Source organism: Aotus nancymaae, unplaced genomic scaffold (assembly GCF_030222135.1).
Source record: "Aotus nancymaae isolate 86718 unplaced genomic scaffold, 86718_ANA_hifiasm-v0.15.2.pri h1tg000010l, whole genome shotgun sequence".
Lineage (NCBI taxonomy): Eukaryota > Metazoa > Chordata > Mammalia > Primates > Aotidae > Aotus > Aotus nancymaae.
The window spans coordinates 64,881,301-64,894,287 of record NW_026988421.1 but is presented as its reverse complement, the minus strand read 5'-3'; the positions used below and the strand labels follow the sequence as shown (position 1 = coordinate 64,894,287).

The following is a 12,987-nucleotide window of genomic DNA, read 5'->3' as shown; positions in this document are numbered from 1 at the left end:
TCCTTATTTTGTTAATGTGTTTAGTAGGCTGCCTTGTTTCATATAGCTGTTTTGGTGAGGATCTGAGTATCTCTGCCGGGCTTATAAAGATAAATAATTGGGCTTTATGACTATTATTTGCCACTCAGGAGCATTTTGAGGTTTCTTCATTGCTCTCCTGTGTTGTTGCTGCTTGAGATCTGACCTCTGGCAGAATATGACACTCTGTCCTGTTATGAGAAAAGCCCAGGATTATACAGAAAAATGTTCCCCCAAACTAGGAGGTAGCTGAAAGACCAAAGAATGACTCGGACAGGTCTATCTTGGCAAGTAGATGAGTTTATTAGGACTTACATACAGGACACTTCTGGGCAGCAGCAGGACAGCTCTAGAAATCTACCCCAGCTTCCGTCTCTAAGCTGCTTGTAAGCTAATTTTTTGGCGGTTTGCCTACTGTGTATATGCAGACACTGTTTTCCTTGGTATGTTCCCAGCTATGCCCTGAGATGTTTGGGTTCTCAGGACCTGCTCCTCTGCTGGGCACCATGGCTTTGGCTTGCCAGCTGGCCTTCAAACTTTAAGCAGCAGACATACACCCTTAAGTAGCCTGGTGAGAAACTGGTCACACTACAGCCCTATCATTTCTTATAGTTTTATGAAAATTAATCATGGGTAGGTGTCCAGGGCTCTACTCACACTGTGACTTCTGTGAGATCTTATTTGGGATCAGGAGACTGGCATCTTGTGATGCCATCACAAGATACCCCCCATGTATACATAACAAGTGTACATCACTGTGATTCTCTCAGTTTAGTGCTTATCTGCTATCTTTTGGCTAGCATTGCTACATATCTTCTCTACTGTTAATTTTGTTGAACTCTTATTCATTGAAATACATATGATATTTATTGGCAAGAACACTGTCACGTTGGTGCAGCACATCCAAAACCAACCCTTTATCTGTTCTCTAGAAAGCCATTTTTACCCTATGTTTTCTTATCTTGTTTAATGATATTGCCATCTACCCAGTTATCCAAGCTAGTCAATAATTCAGAATCATAATCAGTTCCTCACTTCACCATGTTCGGTCAGATGCTAAATCCTTAATGCTTCGAAAATATGACCCCTTCTCTACATCTGTTTGGCTTCAGCATAGGCCCTCTTTATCTCTACATCTGGAAAACAACAATAACCTCCTAACTTACCTCTCTGGTTCCAGTCTTTGTAGTTCTCACGCTGTTGCCCGTTACCTTTGTAAAACACAAATTTGATTGTGTCACTTTCCTGCTTAATATCCTTCAATGGTTCCCATTGCTTCAGGATGAAGTTTAAATTGAAGTTTAATATAGACAAAAATAGATACTTTAATTGGAGTTCTCTAGTTGAAGAAACTTGAGATCTGGGGTGGGGAGAAGAAGAGTTGGTTGGGCTGTTCTTCCTGTTGTTTGCCATGGCAGCTCTTGAGACACTCTGTAATGTACTTGTTTGACCTTCATTCTGTTAATGTGGGATGCTACTGTACATTGATTTTCATATATTGAACCATCCTTGCATCCCAGAAATAAATCCCGCTTGGTCGTGGTTAACCATCTATTTAATGTGCTGCTGAATTCAGATTGCTGATATTTTGTTAAGGATTTCTGCATTGACATTCATCAGGGATATTGTTCTATAGTTTTCTGATATTGTCTTTGTCTGGTTTTGGTATTAGGGTAATGCTGGCCTCAGAAGGAATTTGGGAATTCCCTCCCCTTCATTTTTTTGGAAGATTTTGATGAGGATTGGTGTCAAATTCTTTAAATGTTTGGTAGATTTCCCCAGTGAAGCCAGCTTTTCTTTACTAGGAGCTTTTGGATTATTTATTCAATCTCCTTACTATAGATCTGTTCAGATTTTTCTGTTTCTCATGATCCAGTCTTGATAGGTTGTGTGTTTTTAGGCATTTGTCCATTTCTTCTACATTATCAAATTTATTGGCATGTCGTTGTTCATAGAATTATCTTATCCTTCTTATTTCTGTGACATAGGTTGTATTGTCCCCTCTTTCATTTCCGATTTTAGTTATTTGAGTATTTGCTCTTATTCCTGGTTAATCAAGTTAATAGTTTGTCAATCTTTTCAAAAAAAAAACCAAATCAGTTGTTTTGTTTTTCTGGTCTCTATTTCATTTGTCTCTGTTGTAATGTTTATTATTTACTTCCTTATGCTAGGTTTGGGTTTAGTTTAGTTTAGTTTTTTTTTTTTTCCCCCTAACTCTTTAGGGTATAGGTTGTTGATTTGAGATCTTTCACAACTACAAACTTCCTCCTTAGCACTGCTTTCCCTGAATCCCTTAAGTTTTGGTATCATGTGTGTTCATTTTCATTTGTCCCAAGATATTTTCTAATTTCCCTGTGATTTCTTCCAAGAGTGTGGTGTTGTTTAGTTTCCATGTATTTGTGAATGGTGCACATGTTCCATCTCTATCCGAATTTGGTCCATCCAAATCTTGCGTTCCGGTATTCCCAGAATACTCTATACGTACATACTTTATACACTGTGTCTCTGTGCCTTTGCACATACTTTTCCATTTTTCTGGACAAACATAGCACAGATATCCCCTCCTTTATACTCACATAGCCCTTAATGCATACCCCTGTTCTAGAGTTCGTTGTCTTGTTTTGAGATCATTTGGTTATCTAGTTTTACCCTGAGCTCCTCAGGAGTAGGCTTCTTGTTCAGGATTGCAACCCTGGCTCCCCAGTACTTTGAGCAGTCAGTCAATGAATGTTTATTCAATTGAATGATTACGTGCATTTTATTTGCAGTAACAAATTTATCTGGTTACATGGTTGCTTTTCTCTTGTTTTTAGGAGGTGTTCCTGCTCATATGTTTGGCGTGACAAAGTTTGGGGATAATATTGAGGATGAATGGTTTATTGTTTATGTCATAAAGCAGATTACAAAGGAATTTCCGGAGTTAGTAGCAAGGTATTGTAATTATTTTAATTATTCTAAAGGAATTCTATTACTGAAATAAAGTGACTACATTTTTATCTATTTAGTGATTTATTTTTCTCCTAGTCTGCTGGAAATTGTACGGATTTGGGACAGATTTTTAATAGTATCTGTGCTTTCTTTTCTTTTTTTTTTTTGAGACACAGTCTAGCTCTGTCACCCAGGATGGAATACAGTGGTGTGATCATGGCTCACTGCAACCTCTGCCTCACAGGTTCAAGTGATTCTCCTGCTTCAGCCTCCCGACTAGCTGGGATTACAGGCACGCACCACCACACCTAGCTAATTTTGTATTTTTAGTAGAGATGGGGTTTCACCATGTTGACCAGGCTGGTCTTGAACCTCTGACCTCAGGTGATCCACCCTCCTTGGCTTCCCAAAGTGCTGTGATTACAGTTTTCTTTCTCTTCTCTTGTGACTTCCTTTTCTTGAGAAAGAAAGTACTATCGAAGAGTTCAACTTCCAAAGGATTTCAAAAAAACCTAGGGTTCTACTGCTCTGGCTTCCCAGAAGTAATCACCATTAAATTCCTTGTGGATCTTTGGAAAATAAAATTCCATTCGTACACATACATATTTCCCATATTTTAAGTATGTATGCCTCTACTAGATGATAGCTATACTTTTTGAGAAATCATACACAGAAACAATTTAAAGAGAAGTCAGTGAACAATTGTATAGGAAGCAAAGTAGGTAACACTGCATTAAAAATGGGACTTGAGGTAGAGTGCGGTGGCTTATGCCTGTAATCCCAGCACTTTGGGAAGCTGAGGCAGGAGAATCGCTTGAACCCGGGAGGCAGAGGTTGCGGTAAGCCAAGATTGCACCATTGCACTCCAGCCTGGGCAACAAGAGCGAAATTCCATTGCAAAAAGGAAAAAAAAAAAGACAGGGTCTTGCTATTTTGCCCATGCTGGACTTGAACTCCTGGGCTCAAGCCATTCTCCTGCCTCAGTCTCCCAAGTATCTGGTACTACAGGCACATGCCACTGTGCTTAATTTAATTTTATTTTTTTGAGACAGAGTTTCACTCTGTTGCCCAGACTGGACTGCAATGGAACAATCCTGGTTCACTGCAGCCTCTGCCTCCCAGGCTCAAGTGATTCTCGTACCTCATCCTCCCGAGTAGCTGGGGCTACAGGCATGTACCACCACACTTGCCTAATTTTTGTATTTTTTGTGGAGACAAGGTTTCACCATGACGCTACTTTGGGAGGCCATCTATACTTTGGGAGGCCGAGGCAGGCGGATAACAAGGTCAAGAGATCGAGACCATCCTGCCAACATGGTGAAACCCCATCTCTACTAAAAATACAAAAAGTAGCTGGGCGTGGTGGCGCATGCCTGTAGTTCCAGCTACTCGGGAGGTTGAGGGAGGAGAATCACTTGAACCCGGGAGGTGGAGGTTGCAGTGAGCCAAGATCGCACCACTGCACTCCAACCTGGCGACAGAGTGAGACTCAAGATAAATAAATAAAATAAAAACGGGACCGGAGTTTTCTATAAGTACCAAGTATTGCCAGCAGAGGGCGTTCCGCCCACTTATATTTTGTCCTAGTTTTCCTAGTCAGCACCCAAATTCTGATCTTTTTTTTTTTTCTTTCTTTCTTCAGGGAGGCCAGAACGGAATAAATTCTGGTCTTTTTTTACCCACCCCAGCCTCTTTCCTAGCAGAACAAAAGAGAAGGGAAAAAAAAACTTTGAAAACTTATTATTTACATTTTAAATATTCATTAAAATAGAGAGAATGAACCCACATGTTCCCATTACCCAGCTTCAGCAGTCACCAACTCATGGTCATTATTATTTTATCTGTAGCTGTCATTTGATCCTTAAATACTTCAGGATGTAAATCAAAGAGATAACTCATTTTATTTTTATCTTTAAATAAATTTATTTAAATTTTCTAAATGTTTTAAATTTATTTATTTTTTATTTAGTTTTTTAAAGACAGGGTCTTAGGCTGGGCGCCATGGGTCATGCCTGTAATCCCAACACTTTGGGAGGCCAAGGCAGACGGATCACCAGAGGTTGGAAGTTCAAGATCAGCCTGACAAACATGGAGAAACCCCATCTCTACTAAAAATACAAAATTAGCTGGGCATAGTGGCACATGCCTGTAATCCCAGCTTCTCAGGAGGCTAAGGCAGGAGAATCACTTGAACCTGGGAGGCAGAGATTGCGGTGAGCCGAGATCGCGCCATTGCACTCCAGTCTGAGCAACAAGAGTGAAATTCCATCTCAAAAAAAAGACAGGGTCTTGCTGTTTTGCCTAGGCTGTACGTGAATTCCTGAGCCATCCTCCTGCCTCAGTCTCCCAAGTATCTGGTACTACAGGCACATGCCACTGTGCTCTATTTATTTTATTTTATTTTATGTTTTTGAGACAGAATCTCACTCTGCAGTGGAATGATACTGGCTCACTGCAACCCCTGCCTCCCGGGCTCAAGTGATTCTTATACCTCATCCTCCCAAGTAGCTGGGGCGACAGGCGTGCACCACCACACGTGCCTAATTTTTGTATTTTTATAGAGACAAGTTTTCGCCATGCTGGCCAGGCTGGTCTTGAACTCCTGACCTCAAGTGATCCACCTGCTTCAGCCTCACAAAGTGCTGGGATTACAGGCATGAGCCACTGCACCTGGCCTATTTTTTAAATGGACAAATAAAAATTGTATATATTTATTACGTATAACATGTTGTCTTGAAATACATATATATTGTAACATGGCTGAATTGAGCTCATAACATATATCACTTCACATACTTATTTTTTTGTGTGTGGTGAGAACATTTAAAATCTGCCTTAGCAAGTTTCAAGAACACAATACATTGTAGGCTGGGCGCAGTGGCTCACATCTGTAATCCTAGCACTTTGGGAGGTTGAGGCAAGAGCATCACCTGAGGTCAGAAGTTGGAGACCAGCCTGGCCAACATGGTGAAACCCCGTCTCTACTAAAAATACAAAAATTAGCTGGGCGTGGTGGCCCATGCCTGTGGTCCCAGCTACTCGGGAGGTTGAGGCAGGAGAATCACTTGAGCCCAGGAAGCAGAGCTGACAATGAGTGTGACTGCACCACCGCATTCCAGCCTGGGCAACAGAGTGAGACTCTGTCTCAAAGCTAAACTAAAATAATAAATATAAAAGTATAGAGCTAGAATGGTATATAACAGTATATAAAATACACTGTGTCTTGTATTAAAAAGGCAGAAAATACAAATATATATTTCTATAGCTAGATTATGCATAAGCAAACTCTAGATTATGCATAAGCAAAGCAGTGATATGTGTAGGGTTGAGCAGATAGAAACAAAAGTAGGAGGGAGACTTTTTCATTTTGTAACTTTTAATATATTTTTAACAATTTTAACCACGTGAATTTCTAACCTATTAAAACTTTTAAATTTAAAAACATAATGCAGGCTGGGCACAGTGGCTCTTGCCTATAATCCCAGCACTTTGGGAGGCCGAGATGGGTGGATCACCTGAGGTCAGGAGTTCAAGACCAGCTTGGCCAACATGGTGAAACCCCATCTCTACTAAAAATATAAAAATTAGCCAGATGCTGTGGTGGGCACCTGTAATCCCAACTACTCGGGAGGCTGAGGCAGGAGAATCGCCTGAACTCGGGAGTGGAGGTTGCAGTGAGCTGAGATCAGGCCACTGCACTCCAGCCTGGGCAACAGAGCCAGACTCTGTCAAAAAAAAAAAAAAAAAAAAAGTGATGCAAATGATTATCTTTTCAGGTCCAAATACCACCTCTTACATGAAGGCTTTTTTTTTTTTTTTTTTTTTTTTTGAGGCGAGAGTTTCACTCTTGTTACCCAGGCTGGAGTGCAATGGCACGATCTCGGCTCACCGCAACCTCCGCCTCCTGGGTTCAGGCAATTCTCCTGCCTCAGCCTCCTGAGTAGCTGGGATTACAGGCACGCGCCACCATGCCCAGCTAATTTTTTGTATTTTTGGTAGAGACAGGGTTTCACCATGTTGACCAGGATGGTCTCGATCTGTTGACCAGGATGGTCTCGATCTCTTGACCTCGTGATCCACCCTCCTCGGCCTCCCAAAGTGCTAGGATTACAGGCGTGAGCCACTGCGCCCGGCCCATGAAGGCTTTTCTAATCTCAGCTGTGTTTTTTTTTTCTTTTGGAACCCTATAGTACTTTGTATATTTTCATATTTTTGTCTAATATTTCTTTATGTAAATTGCTTATCTTCTCTCCTTATCATCTACCTTCAACTCCTCCTTACAATCTTATAGTCTCCTTCAGTGCTTAATGTTATCTTGAATATTTTTCTTTCTTATACCTATCTACACATGGTTCATACTCAAATATTTACTAAGATGAAAAGGAAAATGTATTAGAATAAAACTGTTTTGGTTACTAGCAAATATGTGCTTTTTGAATGCAAAATTGGAAATTTTCTTGCATTAGGATTGAAGACAATGATGGTGAATTCTTGTTAATAGAAGCTGCTGACTTTCTCCCTAAGTGGTTGGATCCTGATAATAGCACCAATAGGGTAAGTATACCCAAGTTTAGAAAATTTATGGAGATGAAATCATACTGGATTACATTCATATGTACCTAGAGTTTGCCAGTGGCCCCTATGAAAATTAAAATGTACTATTTGCAGGTATTTTTCCACCATGGGGAATTGTGTATTATTCCTGCACCAAGAAAATCTGGAGAAGAATCTTGGTTACCCAACACACCCCCAACAATTCCACAAGCTTTGAATATAATCTCAGCACATCCAGAAGAAATACTTGCTTCAGAATCTATACGAGCTGCTGTGAATAGGCGCATCAGAGGGTAAGAAAAATATCACTTTCGTTGCTGATTAAGGAATCTTTTAGTTGCATGTAGTTCAGTCTTTCTTTGATTTTTGTTTTCCTTTAAGTTCTGTTGGACTTAATCAGTCTTTCTCTGACTATAAAATGTCTTTCACCTATATTAATGCTAATTTTCATTTTGTCTTCATTCCTCTTTATGAAATTGACTAACAAATTAAACTTTAGCTGGGCATGGTGGCGCGTGCCTGTAATTGCAGATACTCAGGAGGCTGAGGCAGGAGAATTGCCTGAACCCAGGAGGCAGAGGTTGCGGTGAGCCGAGATCGCGCCATTGCACTCCAGCCTGGGTAACAAGAGTGAAACTCCGTCTCAAAAAAAAAAAAATTAATTAATTAATTAAACTTACAGATTTTAAAATTGGAAACAAATACATCTTTAAATTCCCATTCAGAAGGGTTATAATCTTGTCCCAATATTTTTGCATTTATTAACTTAGATATCATGGCTAAGGATTAGCTCTATCCATGGGTAAAAAATTTGAGACCTTCAAAAAACACAAGGTGCTCAGGTTCTTTCTGTTGTTCTGGGTCTCTATCTGGGATTCTTTGACCTATGTCAGAATTCAGTTTCTGAATAAAACTTTAGCTTTTATTCAGAAAAGAAGATCTTAACCTAGTAACATATTAGTTCATCCATTCAAATTTGGGTGCCTATTAAATGTGTAGCGCAACTTAGGGCTTAACAATATTAAAAATCTATTTTAGCTTCAGTATACTTTGTACCATTCTTTTAGAAGAAAAACTTTGATTTTATCTTTACTCCAAAGTATAATAGGTTTTTTGTTTTATTTTTTAACTGCAGTAATCCCTTTTCTTTATTTTCCATTTCTTCCCACTTTTTCTTTTTCCTTCTCTTCTTTCTTATAGTCTTAAGTACATGTGCAGTATCTGTTTTCATCTCTCTTGTCACTTTCTACATACTGCTCTTGATTAACAAAGACAAGCTGTCGAAAAGAAAGTGAATGATATAAGAATTCTAGGTATCTGTATATTGTAAAATGAAAATAATTATGTTACCTGTCCCAGGTACCCAGAAAAAATTCAGGCCTCCCTTCATCGAGCACACTGCTTCCTTCCAGCTGGCATTGTGGCAGTGCTAAAGCAGCGCCCCAGATTGGTGGCTGCAGCAGTCCAGGCATTTTACCTACGAGACCCTATTGACCTGCGAGCCTGTCGTGTTTTCAAGACATTCTTGCCTGAAACTCGAGTAATGACATTGGTGAGATTTCTATCTTGGTCATTTAGTTTGTCTCACAGGAAACAGAGTTGAAACATTATTATTTTTTTCTTTTTATATTTCTCAGTGCTCAGTGAATGAAACATTATTTTAGTTGCTCTCTAGAAAAAACAAGGAAATATTCTATTTCTTCATAGCATGTTGATATAGGTTGAATATTCCTTATCTGAAATGCTTGGGACCAGAAGTATTTCAGATTTCAGATTTTTTTTTTTTGGATTTCGGAATATTTGCATTATACTTTCCAGTTGAGCATTCCAAATCTGAAAATGTGAAATCTCACAACTTTGAGCATACCGTTGGCATTCAAAAAGTTTTGGATTTTGGAACATTTTAGATTTCAGATATTCAAATTGGGGATACCGAAACTATACACATTTTTTTCTTCTACCCAGTGAAGGAAATTTTCAAGATACCTGACTCCCCATTTTATACTCAATGGTTCATACCTATATTTGACCATATTTTTCTATTTCTATAATTATTTCCTTCTTTTTTTTTTGAGACAGAGTGTTGCTGTGTTACCCAGGCTGGAGTGTAATGGAGCCATCTCAGCTCACTGCAACCTCTCTGCCTTCTGGGCTCAAGCGATCCTCCTGCTTCCCGAGTAGCTGGGACTACAGGTGCCTCCCAAGACACCTGGCTAATTTTTGTATTTTTAGTAGAGACAGCATTTCGCCATGCTGGCCAGGCTGGTCTTGAACTCCTGACTACAAGCGATTCACCCATTTTGGCCTCCCAAAGTACTGGGATTACAGGCGTGAGCCACCATGCCTGGCCTAATTATTTCCTTCTTAACGATAAAACATTTCATCTCTTCCAGGAAATTAAGAATTATTCTTGGCCGGGCAGGATGGCTCACACCTGTAATCCCAGCACTTTGGGAGGCCAAGGCAGGTAGATCACTTGAGCCCAGGCGTTTGAGACCAGCCTGGGCAACATGATGAAACCCATCTCTACAAAAAATAAAAAAATTAGCCAGGTGTGATGGCAGGCGCCTGTAATCCTTGCACTTGGGAAGTTGAGGCAGGAGGATCGCTTGAGCCCAGGAGGTTGAGGCTTCAGTGAACCATGATTGCTCCACTGCACTCCAGCCTGGGCAACAGAGCAAGACTCTGTCTCAGAAAAAAAAAAAAAAGAGCCGGGCGCGGTGGCTCAAGCCTGTAATCCCAGCACTTTAGGAGGCCGAGGCGGGTGGATCACGAGGTCAAGAGATCGAGACCATCCTGGTCAACATGGTGAAACCCCGTCTCTACTAATACAAAAAAAAATTAGCTGGGCGTGGTGGCGCGTGCCTGTAATCCCAGCTACTCAGGAGGCTGAGGCAGGAGAATTGCTTGAACCTGGGAGGCGGAGGTTGCAGTGAGCTGCGATCACACCACTGCACTTCAGCCTGGGGGACAGAGAAAGACTCTGTCTCAAAAAAAGAAAGAAAAAAACAAGAACCAAAAAAAAAAAAAAAAAAAAAAGAAAGAATTATTCTTTACCTTTCACCCCTTAAATTGCTGTATAATGTAACTAATGATAAAAATTTTACTAGTGATTACTAAAAAGTAGGCAGTAGGGTATTTTTTTTTTTGAAACAGAGTCTTGCTCTGTTGCCCAGGCCAAGTGCAATGGTGCAGTCTTGGCTCATTGCAACCTCCACCTCCTGGGTTCAAACAATTCTCCTGCCTCAGCCTCCAGAGTAGCTGGGATTACAGGTATGCACCACCTTGCCTGGCTAATTTTTGTGTTTTTAGTAGAGACAGGGTTTCACCATGTTGGCCAGGCTGGTCTCAAACTCCTAACCTCAGGTGATCTGCCTGCCTCTGCCTCCGAAAGTGCTGAGATTACAGGCATGAGCCACCATGCCCAGCCAGCCACAGGGTAAATTTTATGGTGTGTGAGTTGTATCTCAATACAGCTGCTAAAAACAAGTAGGCAGTGAATAGGTTGAATTTTCTTTGCATTTCATATGAATTTGCAGCTTATAAATGGACTTCTTACTTAACTCTGAAGTGATATTCACAATTTTAATTTCAGGAAAAGACTCATGTATTTTGTGTCTATTTTGTGTCTTGATGCCCAGGTCACATTCACTAAATGTCTGTATGCACAGTTGGTGCAACAAAGGTTTGTGCCAGACCGGCGGAGTGGATATAGGCTGCCTCCTCCATCTGATCCCCAGTACCGAGCCCATGAATTGGGCATGAAATTGGTAATGTTGAACCAGAAATGTTGTTTTCTTTCTTTATGTAAACGGGCTCTTAATAGAATAGTGGCACAATATAGAAAGTCCAGAAATACACCCTATTTATGTAAGAATGCAGTAAAATGTGACATTTGAAATTAGAATGAAAAAATTTATTATTTAGTAAGTGATGATGGGACAAGTGTGAAGCCATCTGAAAAACTGAAGTTGATTCTCTAACACCTATACCAAAATAAATTCCAATTGGATCAAATGTTTAAACATAAAACTTGAAACTATTCAATTTAAAATACAAACAAGAACTTTTTTTTTTTTTGAGACGGAGTTTCCCTCTTGTTACCCAGGCTGGAGTGCAATGGCACGATCTCGGCTCACTGCAACCTCCGCCTCCTGGGTTCAGGCAATTCTCCTGCCTCAGCCTCCCGAGTAGCTGGGATTACAGGCATGCGCCACCATGCCCAGCTAATTTTTTTGTATTTTTAGTAGAGACAGGGTTTCACCATGTTGACCAGGATGGTCTCGATCTCTTGACCTCGTGATACACCCGCCTCAGCCTCCCAAAGTGCTGGGATTACAGGCGTGAGCCACCGCGCCCAGCCCCAAGAACTTTTTATAATCTGAATAGGAAAGGCCTAAGTATGACTTGAAACCAGAAGCTATAAAAGGGCAAACTGATTAATTATGCAAAAATTAAGCATTTCTGCATGGGAAAGGAAAACTCCATAAATAAAGTCAAAAGATATCAAACCTGGAGAAAGTTTTATTTGCAATCTAAATGAAAAAGAGCTGACTTCTCTAATATATAAAGTGTTCATTTAAGTCAATATGAAAAAGATAATACTAACCAATTAATTTTAAAATGTTCAGGAACTATGAAAATAATCCACAGAAAAGGAAGTACAGGTGACCTTTAAGTTAAACATATGAAAAATATTGAATCTTACTCACAATAAAAGAAATACACTTTAAAGCTACAAAATAGTGTTTTTCATCATTATGTTAGCATGTATCAAGTGGCTTGATAATACATACTGGGTTGTTGAGAATATATAGGAAAAAGCACACTCTCAGACATTGTTGATAGGAATATAAATTGATTGTATCCCTTATGAGAACATTTTGGCAAAATAGATGCTCCACGACTTACAGTGGGGTTACTTCCTGATAGACCCATCAAAAATTAAAAATATCATAAGTAAAAATGTATTTAATACATCTAACCAGATGAACATCATAGCTTAGCCTAGCTTAAATAGGCTACCTTAAATAGGCTCAGAATACTTACATTAGCATACAGTTGGGCAAAATCATCTAACAGAAAGCCTATTTTCTAATAAACTTTTGAATATGCTGTGTAATTTATTGAATACAGTATACTGTAGAGTACAGTATTGGTTGATTGCCTTTGTGATCACATTGCCACCTGCAGCTTGCTGCCACTGCGTATCCAGCATTATGAGAGAGTGCATATTGCTAGTCTGCGAAAAGATAAAAATTCTAAGTAAGGTTTCTACTGAATGCACATTGCTTTCACACCATCATAAAGTCAAAAAATTGTTAAGTCAAACTATCATAAATTGGGGACCGTCTGTTATCCATCAACATTTAAAATGCACAAACCCTTTTGATCACCATTTTCACTTCTGGAAAATTATTCTCTCTGTATTTTAAGTATGCACAAGGACATATATGGAGCATACTCATGACAGCATTGTTCATAATA

The 12,987-nt window shown here is 39.7% G+C and overlaps 1 protein-coding gene across 1 annotated transcript in view; it reads left to right on the top strand.

Annotated features, from left to right (window-relative positions):
* The window catches only part of ECD (ecdysoneless cell cycle regulator), a 32,876-nt gene that overhangs the window by 5,032 nt on the left and 14,857 nt on the right, over window positions 1-12,987 (top strand). Inside the window, exons 3-7 of the mRNA XM_064374271.1 lie at window positions 2,832-2,949; window positions 7,413-7,500; window positions 7,615-7,793; window positions 8,860-9,052; window positions 11,142-11,270. Of these exons, the coding sequence (XP_064230341.1) occupies window positions 2,832-2,949; window positions 7,413-7,500; window positions 7,615-7,793; window positions 8,860-9,052; window positions 11,142-11,270 (707 nt within the window). The remainder of the gene's footprint in view (window positions 1-2,831; window positions 2,950-7,412; window positions 7,501-7,614; window positions 7,794-8,859; window positions 9,053-11,141; window positions 11,271-12,987) is intronic.